At 42.1% G+C, this 12,584-nt stretch overlaps 1 protein-coding gene across 8 annotated transcripts; it reads left to right on the top strand.

Annotated features, from left to right (window-relative positions):
* The first annotated feature begins 788 nt into the window (after positions 1-788).
* Positions 789-12,291, top strand: slc16a13 (solute carrier family 16 member 13). 8 transcript variants are annotated; one of them, XM_005464107.4, is made up of 8 exons: positions 789-940; positions 1,469-1,650; positions 3,511-4,115; positions 5,033-5,278; positions 5,514-5,657; positions 6,876-7,132; positions 7,314-7,842; positions 9,232-12,291. In XM_005464107.4, exons 3-8 carry the CDS (start codon positions 4,022-4,024, stop codon positions 9,483-9,485), a joined length of 1,524 nt encoding a protein of 507 aa, XP_005464164.1. In that variant the 5' UTR covers positions 789-940; positions 1,469-1,650; positions 3,511-4,021; the 3' UTR covers positions 9,486-12,291. The 8 variants fall into 8 exon arrangements, 7 of the variants coding, with proteins under 7 accessions (XP_005464164.1, XP_013122041.1, XP_005464167.1 ...); XM_005464108.4 differs by having other exon boundaries at positions 934-1,062; XR_267905.4 differs by lacking the exon at positions 789-940 and adding an exon at positions 8,350-8,498 and having other exon boundaries at positions 1,116-1,650; positions 9,232-9,367.
* The last annotated feature ends 293 nt before the right edge of the window (positions 12,292-12,584 follow it).

Raw genomic sequence — 12,584 nt, 5'->3', positions numbered from 1 at the left:
TCTCCACTGTCTACATACTTTTAGCGGCTCATCTGATTGGCTGATAACACACTATAGAGAATCTGTGGTCCTTAACAGCCCATGGTTTTAAGTCTAAGCCACCGGATTACCTATTTTGTTTGGGTTTTTTTTTTTTTTTTTGCTTCTTTCTTGAAGTTGGGCATCAGGATCCTTTCTCTTCCAAGTTCTTAAAATCTCATCATCAACAAACACCCCTGAAGGGATATTAATCTATTCATATGAAAATCAATATAATTCAAGCCAAAACAGCTTCTTGTTTTGTTTTGTTTTTTATTCAGTTGTACTGCTCGGTTAAAACTGTGTAAAGACAAAGCAGCCAGCAGATGATTAAAAAAAACAATGTTTGTGGTGGATTGTTCAGCAATAGAACTAGTGGTCAACAACATTTCTGCTCATGATCTTTGACCCTTATCTGTGTGGCGACAACTAAACACCCTTAATGTAACACACACACACAGCAAAATCACATTACCTGTGTGTTCTCTAAATCTTTCATTCTCCAGCAATGCATGGACGAGTGTGATAATGACAGGAGAATAAAATTAGTCTTTAGAGCCCTACTGGGAAGTTTATTTAACTATTGTAGGACATTACTGAAGTCTGATTTCAGCTCAAAAACTTTTTGAGTTTTATAAAATCTGAAGTGGTCTGAAATTCCACTTCACTTAAAAAGAAACAACGCATCTTATATTTATATAAACCTAGTGATAAGACTTATGTTTTTTCAGATAAGATTCATCTTGTTTTCATGGCAGTATGCGCGCCTCGTGAGGACTGCGCACGCGCACCGGTTGTAAGTTTCCTGGGTGTACTCTCGGGTGGACTACAGAGCCTTATTATGTAATTTAGCTGTTTACAAAAGTGAAAATCGGAGACCGTGGACCACGAGGTGCTCCGGGGAAAAGAAGGCACACCGGGGGTGAGTTGTGTCGCCGTGAGCAGCGCAGTGAGGCTTTACTCAGGCAGGAGCTGTTTACAGTTAATCTACTTCAGTATCTGCAGCGGTCAGCCGGCTTTTTCACTCTCACTCCGCTAGAAAAGGTAAAGTTCTCACAGTGAACGCTGTCATACCTCTGCTCACGCGCACACGTTATTAATGACCTCACTTGAGACCTCTGACATGCGCTTGAAACACATTTTCAAATAGTTTAGCTGGAAAACATGAAAAACTAGTATTTTTGTGTCGCCTCGGACAACCAGTGCGCACGCGCCGAATGCGTCGACGTCAAGTGCATGTGATAATGATTGGGGAGAAGGCACGTGCACAGTATCTACCGCGCGGTCGTCCACCTGTTCGAGCGTAGCTGACAAAACATTTAGCTTCATACGTTTGAAGTTTGCGTGAAATTTATTTCCGAGTCTGTGAATCAGCCTTTAAAATAACCAGTTAGTGTTAGTCACCACAGGCAACTCGGACAGACATGGACTTTTTTCTCTTTCCTTATAGGAAATAAAACCAGCTTCATTACAGCGAGCTGGTGGGGTTATCTGCGTTAACAGAACCCTCTTATAAGCTGCTGACAACTTTGTAGGCTGTAGGAAACAAATGGTGGACACAGCAGCTGGTCCTGTTTATGGTCTGCTGTCCTCCTGGTATCTAACCCTGCCGGACTGCTTCTTCTTCTGCAGGTAAATCTCAAAATCTTATTATTATGATACATGGTGAAGCAGATAAACAGTGGGTAAAAGTTGTATTTGTTGAGAATGACACAGTTAGTTTTATGATGGCTTTAAGTCTTTGAGTTCATGTGTGTTAGCAGCAAATTCCTGTGATTCCTTCTGCTGAGCAGTGAGTAACATTAGGTTATGGGTGGATTTGGTGGTGTAACTTTCGGATGCTTTGACTCATTTGCAACTTATTGCTCGGCCGGACAGTCTGCATTATTATTGTCTGACTCCAGTGTGGTGTGTTATAATTGCATGCATGCAAGGAAAACCAAACTGTTAACATCAGTTAAAAATATTTACCTTATGTATAGGCTTATAAGGTAAGATTCGAGCACCTGTGTTATCTGGGGCAGTCAAGGGAAGGTATTCGGTGAGCACCAGCCAAATACTTCAAAGAGATAAGACAGGTGGTGAGAAGCCAGCTCAGTGATATGAATGAGCTCGAAGCCATTGGTACAAATTACAGCACGATAAATCTACGAGCAAGAAGAGGGGATTGCAGTCAAGGATGAAACGCTGGATGAAACTCAAAATCTTCTCTCTAATGTTTTTCTTTCTTTTTCTTTGTCTCTCATTTTCTTTTATTGTTATAGCTTGTTTTTCTTTCTTAATCACATTAAATTGATGGATATACACATCAAAACCTTAAATTTAATTAACATAGACATATTTACTCATCGACATACACCACCAAAAATATTCACAATATAACATATACCCTCTCAAACATTTATGGACCCAACAATGATGACCTATCCTTGTTTCATAGCTTTTTCTCTTTTATAAATGAGTCAAGAATTATTACAATAGATGGAGATCTTAATACACTTTTCACCCCCAAAATATACCGTTCATATTCCAACAGCAACTCAACATATATGATAAACATATATAATAAACCATTATATGAACTCTTACGGACGGATGATAGTTGGAGAATAAATAATCCCACATCTACACAGTACACATTACTCCCCCACCCATCAATCCAGGAACGTGATCATTGTGTGGAAGGTATTATCCACAAAAAAACACAATTTATCATTCAACAACTTAAATACGACAGCTTCCAATATAGCAGTAAGTAGGTCAATACCTAGGAGTCAGCATAAATGTGAAAATTAAACCGGAGAACCAGTTAGAATCCCCAAGACATCAACAATGTTTTCAAATCCTGCTATAATCAGTTATATAAACTAGATCATAATCCAAACCAAAATTATATAGAACACTTCTCAAAAGAAAAGGATCATTCTAATTTCTCCACTGAACAAGCTAATATAACAAGCTTTTATTATGACAACAAAAGAACAGGGCAGACATGTCAGCGATGGCTGATATGGGTGCGTCTGAGTTGGGGGGTGATTTGGATGTCCCCTGGTTTATCTGCACCCTACATGCCTTTTGGTGGCTTGCTCTGGGGCCGACAGTTTAAAATGGTTCAAAAGGAAATCACAATTTAATAAAATTGCCCCTCCCCTTAATTCATTTATTTTTACTACTTATAGTAGTGTCATTACGAGGTATAATTATTATTTTATATTGTTATTATTATTATCATCATCATGATGGACAATATTGCATTTCAGGGCATTTTTTTTGTATTTGTTTATTTTTGTTATTTCTTTAGCATATATAGTTTATATAGTTTTCATGACTATCAAATTATTTCATGTACCTTTTCAATCAACACATACTTTACTGTGCATAGTTAATGGAGTACACTGGACTTAATAATATTTTCACACAGTTTGCTTATCTTTCTGTCTGTTGACCTGTCCTTACTGGTCTTGTTTGTCTTGTTTACCTCACAAAAAAAAGGATGACTGCTCCCCAAGGTTACCTGCTTCAAAAGTGTCTCAGGTGCCTAAAGACAGACCGTGATGAGGAACATAGAAGCTCAAGCTCCCACATGAAGTGCCTGAAATCAAAAAATCCTATGAGTGGAACAAAGGGCTTAAAGGACGGCACAGAGGCTCTTATCGTGTCAGCACAAGTGTCCCTAAACACCAAATCCACAGTGGGAGAAGTCTGCCATAGCCGACAGGGCCCAAGCTGCAGACTGCCACAGTGGGAGAAGCCACTAAAGCTGGTTGAGAACAGCAGGGCTCCTGTGGGACTGCCAGTTCCAGGCAGACGAGCAGCTGCCGGTAAACCATATAACCATAGCGGTGTGTGACAAGGAACAGAAAACCACAGTTGTGATAGCCTGGCAATCCCCAGTGGACGGCAACATCAAGAAGAAAGGGCACATAAAACAAAGAAGTACCAGGGGCTGAAGAAACAGCTGGAGCTGATGTGAAAGCTAAAGTTTAAAGTGGTCCCAGTGATAATGGGAGCATTAGGAGCTGTAACCCAGAGTTGCAGCAGATTCCAGGAACAACATCTCGACGTCAGAGCTCCATGTGGAAGAGTGCAGTCTTGGGGTGAGAGGGAGATTTTGCATATATATGTGTGAGCTGATGAGTCACATGGAAGAGGAAGTAGAGTTTTCAGGAAGATAAATGGCTGACAGCTCAACAGAAACCAGAAAAACGAAAGTGAAAATGTGGGAAATAGCAGATCATAGAAAGTCATTAACAGCATCATGATGGCTGTAGTGGCTCACGAGCTTTACTTCATCAAGTTAAAGAGATACTGATACTTTACACACTTGTATTTACCATTGGTAATACTCTGGAGGCCTGCAATTTACCTTTTTATTCATTGTGTTTGACACTGTGTTCATAGTGTGGTGATTGTTAACAATACTTGTCACTTCTCATGAATAAAAGCCTCTGTTTAACTTGTATGTAAGTCTGGGTCAAAAGACAGTTGTGCAGAATGAGTATTACCCATTTTATGACTTTTTATAGCTGTGAATGTTTTAGGAGTGTGACCCAGATTTAGGTCAGCTGATAAGTCAAAGTCAAACATAACATCGTAATTTATGGTTAGAATAAATAAACAGAGCTGATTCTGGCTTTGTAAATCATTCATAGTTTATAATGAGATGCGACATTGTTAAACTCTGAGTTATCTTGACACACTCAGACTTGCACCATGTTCCCCTCTGGCAGTGAAATATGATTTGTCATTGATCAAAACCAGTGAGCGTGTAAATATTTGATCAGAGCTGATGCATGAACACTTCAGCGGTTACTGTCACCTCTCACCTATATTTTCTTGTCCAATGAAGACCTGCTTGTTAAGCAGCTGAGTAACATGTGCATGGGTCAACCAGAGCATTTATTGGCCTGTGGGAAGTTAATCAATAATGGCTTTTGAGAATCACAGACAGGATTTGAGACTTGTTCTGCACTCATTCATTGTTCTCCTCCCACTGCCTTCACCTGCATTTCAGATAACTCTCCTCTGGAAATGACCAACATAAAGTCCAAATCGCAGAGCCGGAGCGATGACGCCGAGGGCCCGGATGGAGGCTGGGGCTGGGTGCTGGTTGTCGCCATGTTTGTCAGCTCGAGCCTCGTGTTCGGCCTGATGCGGAGCCTGGGGATCTTCTTTGTGGAGTTCGTTCAGTACTTCGAGGAGAGCGCCCAGGCCATCTCCTGGATCTCGTCCACTGGCCTGGCAGCTCAGCAGTTCTTCAGTGAGTCATTGATCTATAAGATCTATAAGACGTCAGTGCGCCCCAGGGTGGCTGTGGCTACAATGTAGCTTGCCATCACCAGTGTGTGAATGTGTGTGTGAAGGGGTGGATGACTGAACGTGTAAAGCGCTATACAAATACAGGCCATTTACCATTTACCATTGATGCTTGTGAAAGTGTGAGTGTGCAGTTTGTAGTATTACAGGTACAGGTAATGTGTTTGCTTGTTCTGCAGGTCCACTGGCCGCTGCACTGTGTAATGCTTACAATCCCAGAGTGGTGGTGATGACGGGAGGCTTTCTGGCCGGGCTCGGCCTCACACTTGCCTCGCAGTCCACCTGTCTCGTACATCTCTACCTCACGATGGGAGTAATTTCAGGTAACGTGTGTTAGTCTTAAACCACCAGTAGGTAAAAATGTTAAAAATACTCAATTCAGTGCCAGCAGTCATAATTAAACTCGCTTTTTAAAGAAAGATGACTTCTGCACATCCTGCAGAAACAAGATTCCATTCCGTTCAGTTCAACTTTATTTATACAGCACCAAATCATGACAACAGTTTCCCCAAGGTGCTTTATTTTGAGTGTAAAGACCCTACAACAGTACAGAGAAAACCCCAACAATCAGATGACCCCCTATGAGCAAGCACTTGGCGACAGTAGCAAGGAAAAAAACCCTTTAAAAAGGAAGACACCTCCCACAGAACGAGGCTCAAGGAGGAACACCCATCTATGTTGCCTGGCTGGGGGTGAGGGGAGGGAGACAGAACAAAACCTCACTGTGGAAGAGAGCCAGAGATTAATAATAATTCACAAAAAGACAAAATGCAAGTCAGAATGACTCAGACACAGGTAAATGTTCAAAATGAACATGCTGCACTGCTGAACTCATTTCAAGCCATGTGACAAAAAGCACAAAACTGCATCTGAGACGTGACGCAACAGACGAGCAGCAGGTGTATTTCAGGCGTGAGTCACTCGCACAGGTGCAGCTACACTGTTGTAACGCTGCAGAGTGTAGCCCTGGAGGCGGGCCAGCTTTTGAGGATTTAATTTATTAATTACTGATTTATTGTTTTCAGTTATTGCTGCTTCTATGCATGCCATAAGCTAACTGCCGCCCTCACTACACCATCACCAACAGGTCTGCTTTAAGTCTGGTGCTTCAAGATGTTTTGTATACACACCGTGTACTGCATACGTCAGTGGTATTTTTTTCTACTACCGCGTGCACTTTGTCAGTGTTCTTCTACTCATTTCATATGATGGTGCATCCACCCAGTTTACCATACTCATCATAGGAAGAGCGCAAAAAATTGATTTTTGTTTTCCAAGTCATGTGATGCGTCAGAGAGACATTTTTATTTCACATTTACAATATGTTAAGTTGTGTCTCCTATCTGTGGAGCCTGAGGTTGTCTTACAGCTTTGTAACATTTACTGACTGAAAGTAGGATTTTCTTTTCTTTCTTTTTTTTAAGGTGGAAATTTTTTTCAAAAAGAGGGTTTTAACAGTTAACCGATTAACTCGTAAAGTAGTGAACTGCTGAACTGCTCGCTTGCCTCTCACGGTGTACTTTGCTCGCTTTGTGCTCCAGGTTTTGGATGGGGGATGGTCTTCACTCCCATGGTGGCCACAGTCATGGCTAATTTCACTCGCCGGCGTGCCCTGGCTCTGGGACTGGGGTTCTCCAGCATCGGCCTCTCCTCCTTCGCTTTCAACCCGCTCTTTCAGCTGCTGGTGGAGACGTACGCCTGGCGAGGGGCCCTGCTGATCCTTGGGGGTCTCAGCCTCAACATTGTACCCTGCGGGGCGCTGATCCGTCCGCAGCGGCGCTCTAAAGCACCGGCAAAGGTAGAACAGAAGGAGGAGCAAGTCAGTGGTCTGGTTTAAGTAAAAACGTCTCTCTCAGAGAGGAATATCATAATGTTCTCTGTGATAACCATCAGGACAGGAGAGTAAAGTTTCTTGCTCACTGACTTTGGAGTGATATGTAAAGATAAAGCTCAGCCTTTCCTTGTTTCCTCTCCTGCAGGTGGATTCAGAGACAAAGTCATGTGCGTCCATACTGCGGCGCATCGCTTCTTACCTGGAGCTGTCCCTGCTCACCGAGAGGCCCTATCTCACCTACACTTTGGGCGTTACTCTGTTTAACGTCGGCTACTTCGTGCCTTACTTCCACCTGGTGGCCCACAGTCGCCAAGTTGGCTTCTCAGAGTACCAAGCTGCCTTCGTTATGTCAGCTGCAGGTGCTTCGGATATTTTGGGGCGCATAGTGTCGGGCTGGTTCTCCGACCTGGGCCACTTTCGGGTTGTTCATTTACTGACCTTGTGGACAGGCCTAGCAGGAGTGTTTATCATGCTGCTGCCGGTGAGCTCCATGTCTGGCTCTTACACTGCTCTGATGGTGATCAGCCTGCTTTATGGCTTCTGCTCTGGGGCTTTGACCTCTGTGGTTTTTGCGGTGTTGCCCATGATTGTGGGCGTGGAGCGCACGATGGGGGCACTCGGACTGCTGCAGCTCATCGAGAGTGGTGCGGGACTTCTGGGGACTCCTTTGTCAGGTAGGTGCGCGTTAAAGCTGCAGTGATAAAGCCAGCTTATAACAAAAATGACTCCATTGTAGCTTTAGTTTGAAAAGAATCTATCTAAAGTGACCTAAATCAGCCCAAAATACAACACACTGAATGTGAAACTAGTCAAACATTGAGCAAAGTAAATGTCCCCAGCCTCATCACACAGCTGCTAGGCTGCATGTGTCGAAGCATCAGAGCACCCCAATAAGAAAAAAAACCATGTACTTTTAGGGTTGCTTGGCTAATGAGGTGCTTGGATACTTGGATAACTGCTCTTATAAAAGGCAGACACCTTGAGTGTACACCTGCTATTTTTAGATCACTTCGTGGCATTTTACTGTTAACCTCAAACCTGTGCAGAGAGCAAAAATCAAGTTTTGTGAGCCCGATCTGACTTTCACTTTTAAAAATCATCACTGGCCGTGCGAGCTGCGTCACGTCAGTTTTTGGTTACTGTCACCAGAATCATTCTTTCTCACATTCAACCCAAAGCAGAAAGCTTCGACGATGAAAAATGAGCTGTCAGAGCATGCAGTTCCTCAGGTGGCCACATGAGGCATTCTGCAAAAGGGAATCAGTCCAAAACAGACTCCTGGGTGTAGCTGCTTTGATTGACAGGTGTTTCAGACAGCTGTAGCCAATAGGTGAGTCTGCTCAGCCTCACCTCTGAGTCACTGAACTACACCTCTTTGTGCTGTTGGTGCCTTATGGAGTATATTACTGCAATTATCTGACTAATATCAGAGCTTGTAGTGTATTAAATAACATCCACGAAGTTGGTGGCACAGCCAGTGAAATTCTGGCATTTTATCAGTGCGTTATCTAGCACTACAAGCAGATATGTGCCCATGTGTTGCACTCGTACAGTTTATGGATGCAGCTTGTGTAACCGAGCCAGCTAACATTAGCTAGTAACTAATGCTATGAGAATCTCCCCTGATTGGCGTGTTTCTGTTTTATGTTAATTTCAAAGCATGTAAAAAAGAGTTTAACACAAAAAATGAACCCTTTTACAGATCAAATGTCTGATCTTAGGTTTCCTGCCACATTTTTTTTCCCTGATATCTCACATCTTGGGTAAATAAAGCTCTGTCTGCACTGTTAGGGGTCAACTGGATTCAAGGTAGAAAAATGAATGAGCTGAAGAAGCTCTTATTTTAGCCTACAAGGCTTCTTTTTTACTAGTATTCAATGATTAAACGTGTGATTTTGCAGAGCTTTATCAGAGCTTCATCTTTTTTAAACACTGCAGTGTTTTCCTTCATCGACATGAGGCCGATATTGTGCACTTCATAAGTTTATCCCTCAGTCTTTCATAATCTCATTCTCAGTTTTACGGTTTCTTACATTTCAAGTAACATCCATGTTTTCTTTCAGGATTCCTGAAGGACGTCACAGGAAACTACATCGCCTCCTTCATGGTGGCCGGCTCCTTCCTCCTCCTCGGTATGCTGACCATGACCACCCTGCCTCGCTTTTTCTCCTGTACTGATCCAGCGCCTCCTCAAAGACGTTCCCTCGATGCCAAAGAGAAAGTTTTGGATTTAGAGCTGGAGCAGATGAATAGTTCGCCCTCTGATAAAAAACACACAGTGGAGTCGAATGATCCAGCAAACTCAAAACTCTGTTAGTAGATAGAGCCTTGCACATTCTGAGCACACAATCAGAATGCATCCTGTTGCACACCTCCGTGAGCAACGATGTATTCATGTCATACCTCAGAGACTCAGTGAAAGCTGAAGCTTCCTGTGAAACTCGTAGCAGCTGTAAGGGAGCGGCAAGCTCCTCGCTCTGTTACAAATATGAGCCTCGGTTTAACGCTGGAGCCAGAACCTTCTGCCTTAAAGGAAACTGGAAATGTTTTTTTAATAATTCACGTGACTGTTTTTACATGCAAAGTGAGGTGCTGTTTTTTAATTAATCAATTTTTATTATTATTTTCTTTTGTTCATGTGAACATGAAATACGAGTCTGATTCTTCTGCCGAAGACTGGCCAGCATCTTTTATATTTGCACACACATTCTTTGAATGTGGCACAGCTCGAAAATTAAGCAAATGCTTAATCATCACAAACTCAGTTAAAATTCAGGAACGTCGGTCTGTGCTGTCAAGAAGCATAAACCACCGAGTCCATTTCACCTGCTTTAATACAAATGAAATCATGCTCTCATTTTCCCTCCTGACCGATTTCTTTGCTAGTGTCATTGTTGGTAGAATGAGTGAGCACCTGCAGCCAGTTCAGCTTCCACAGGAGGTTTGGAGAGTCCCCCAGCACAGTCTGAAGGGAGATACCAGGAGACAGGCTGTTACTTGAGGAGAGCTGAAGGCGACCACTGCCAGAGCTACAAAAATGACCTAATTTATGACAAGGAAACAAGCAAAAGGCAACACTAGAGAAAAGTCAGGAGGGAGAGAGCAGTGGTCCTTTTTGTATGGGATTGTTTCCTCTGCAGTGCATCTGTCATCACTTTGATTTGTATTAGAGCAGGTGAAATGATTCAGTGGTTTCTGCTTCCTCTCTGGACAAATGGATAGAACTGAACTTTACCTGAATTTGTGTTATACACCGATGGTCGAGTGTTTCCCTCATTTATTTTTTTTGTGGCGATACTCTCCAAAAAGTGAGTCACTTTTATTTTAATTTACTTTTACTCCTGCTGTTTGTGCTCTGTGTGTGTGTGTGCGTGTGCGCCATCACTGCATACACACTTTTACTAGCTTGGCATGGCTGGACTAATGTGTGAAACATTAGCTCTCAGACCTGATCTGCACGTGACAGTGTTTTAATTCAGAGAAACCCAGTAAATTGAATTTAACACCAGTGGTACACTGGTTTTGGTCCAGTTGCTGACAGGTCCTGTCCAAGCTTTTTCAAGGTTATTATTCTTAATACTAAACCTATGCATGGCAAAAACTTGCATCACCTCAGTCTGAGAAGCAGCCTCCACATTAAGTGAAGTCTAAAATTATTCTGAAACTGATTAAAAAAAAAACTAAACTAACACTTTTTAAACAAGAAATTAAACAAAATAAATTTCAGTTCATTGAAAACGATATAAAAGAAAATCAAGTAAAACTAATGGTAAGTAAAACTCTACAATACATGTGTGTTTTGGACTTTTCATATTCTTAACTCTGTCATGCCAAGTGTATCACACATGAGCTGATGTATGAGTTTTTATGAGTTTGTAACAATTCTATGTCGTCATCATCATCAAAAGCTGTTGCACAGTACATTTTTAACCTATAAGATGCAAAAAATCCCAAATGTAGCAACTATAGTACAAATTTTGTATTTAATTAATTAAAGCTTTTTGTAAGGTTCAATAAGCTCTCGATTTCCAAAAAATATAATTTTCTAGCAATTATTTCGTGGTTCGAGCATTAAAGGGTCAGATTTTTAAAGTTCTTAGGACGTGCGATATCTCACAATCATATGTGAGCCTCTGCTGGCTCAAAGATGGCATGGATGGAGGTAAACCACAGTGCCAGCTGGTCTGGTTAAAAAAAACGTGTATTTTAGATGTTCACTGGATTATGACGCTTCAAATTTAAAGGCGTGTTAAACACACATACACGCTCCAAAATTAGGAGAACAAATTTAACGACTGCAGTGGCTGTCTTTTCAGGTCGGCGCTGATCATGATTTACTGCTGCCTGCAAATGCCTGATATGTGGTTGTAATCTGTTGAAGCGGATGTTTGGATATAAAAACTGCAGCATGTCCTCGCTGTTAACACTGATTTATTATGAGCTCGGCTAAGTGAGCTGCTGGTGTCGACTCTGAGCCTCAGGAATTCCTCTTCCCACCGCTGCGTTTTGTTGCACAGCAGGAACACAAGACTGTGTTTTCTCAGTTGCATTTTCCTGATGACGCCGTCACTTTTTTTTTTTCCTCGAGCACTTTGTACTTCTGCTGACCGTAAACTAGAGCAGTCTTTGTAAACCAGACATGTTTGGTTTGGAGAGCAGCTGGATGGTTGCCGTGTTTGAAAGAAGAGCATGACTGGATCACTGTGACCTGCTGATCATTAGCACACTTACTTTAAAGGTGTTGCAATCCAAAAAGCAGGTGGTCTGTGCTGAACAGCTTCTTCTTAGTGTGTTCCTCCTTAAGTCTGTGACTCTGGAGTAAATTTACCTTGTCAGTTACCTGCAAACTGTCAGGGATTGTCTTTTTTATAATTATTTTTAAAGCAAACGTGTATTTTCTTTCAGTTTATTTCAGTCTTTTCCTTACCAGACAGATCTTCAGAGATTTTCATCTAAAACGGCTGCAGGATGATGGCGCCCTCTGCTGGGCTTTTGACAGAGATACAAACCGTATTAAACTTCTTTAAAGGGAACCTCTTATGCTTTTCTTTATTTTCTCTCCTATACTGTCACAATGTTGTGTGCTTATATTAAAGATGGCTGCGTACTCGCTGCTAGTGCTGGGTCTGACTCCATTTTTCCTCATTTATTCTTCTGTCCCATCACATGCCAAAGGTGCTCTACTGGATTGAGATCAGGTGAGTGTGGAGGATATTTGAGTAAACGATGTTGAGCTGGTACTAAGGGGCCCAAGAAAATATCCCCCAAACTATTACACCACCAGCTTGACCCATTTTTTTTGGATAGATCCATGCTTTCATGCTGTTTACACCAAATTCTAACCCTGCCATCTGAACAGAGTCATCAGTGCAGACAACGGTTTCCAATCTTTTATTGTCCAGTTTTAGTGAGTCTG

The sequence above is a fragment of the Oreochromis niloticus genome, linkage group LG3, assembly GCF_001858045.2.
Source record: "Oreochromis niloticus isolate F11D_XX linkage group LG3, O_niloticus_UMD_NMBU, whole genome shotgun sequence".
Lineage (NCBI taxonomy): Eukaryota > Metazoa > Chordata > Actinopteri > Cichliformes > Cichlidae > Oreochromis > Oreochromis niloticus.
Note: the sequence above shows the minus strand (reverse complement) of the source record. Positions and strands in the feature narration are given on the sequence as shown.

What these genes read in the sequence shown, in the direction of transcription:
- slc16a13 (XM_013266587.3), top strand. Translation starts at nt 4,022, where the DNA reads ATGGGAGCATTAGGAGCTGTAACCCAGAGTTGCAGCAGATTCCAGGAA. An exon ending in GGCAGCTCAGCAGTTCTTCA is followed by an intron (nt 5,279 to 5,513) that starts GTGAGTCATTGA and finishes CTTGTTCTGCAG; the next exon opens with GTCCACTGGCCGCTGCACTG. An exon ending in TCTGGGGACTCCTTTGTCAG is followed by an intron (nt 7,843 to 9,231) that starts GTAGGTGCGCGT and finishes GTTTTCTTTCAG; the next exon opens with GATTCCTGAAGGACGTCACA.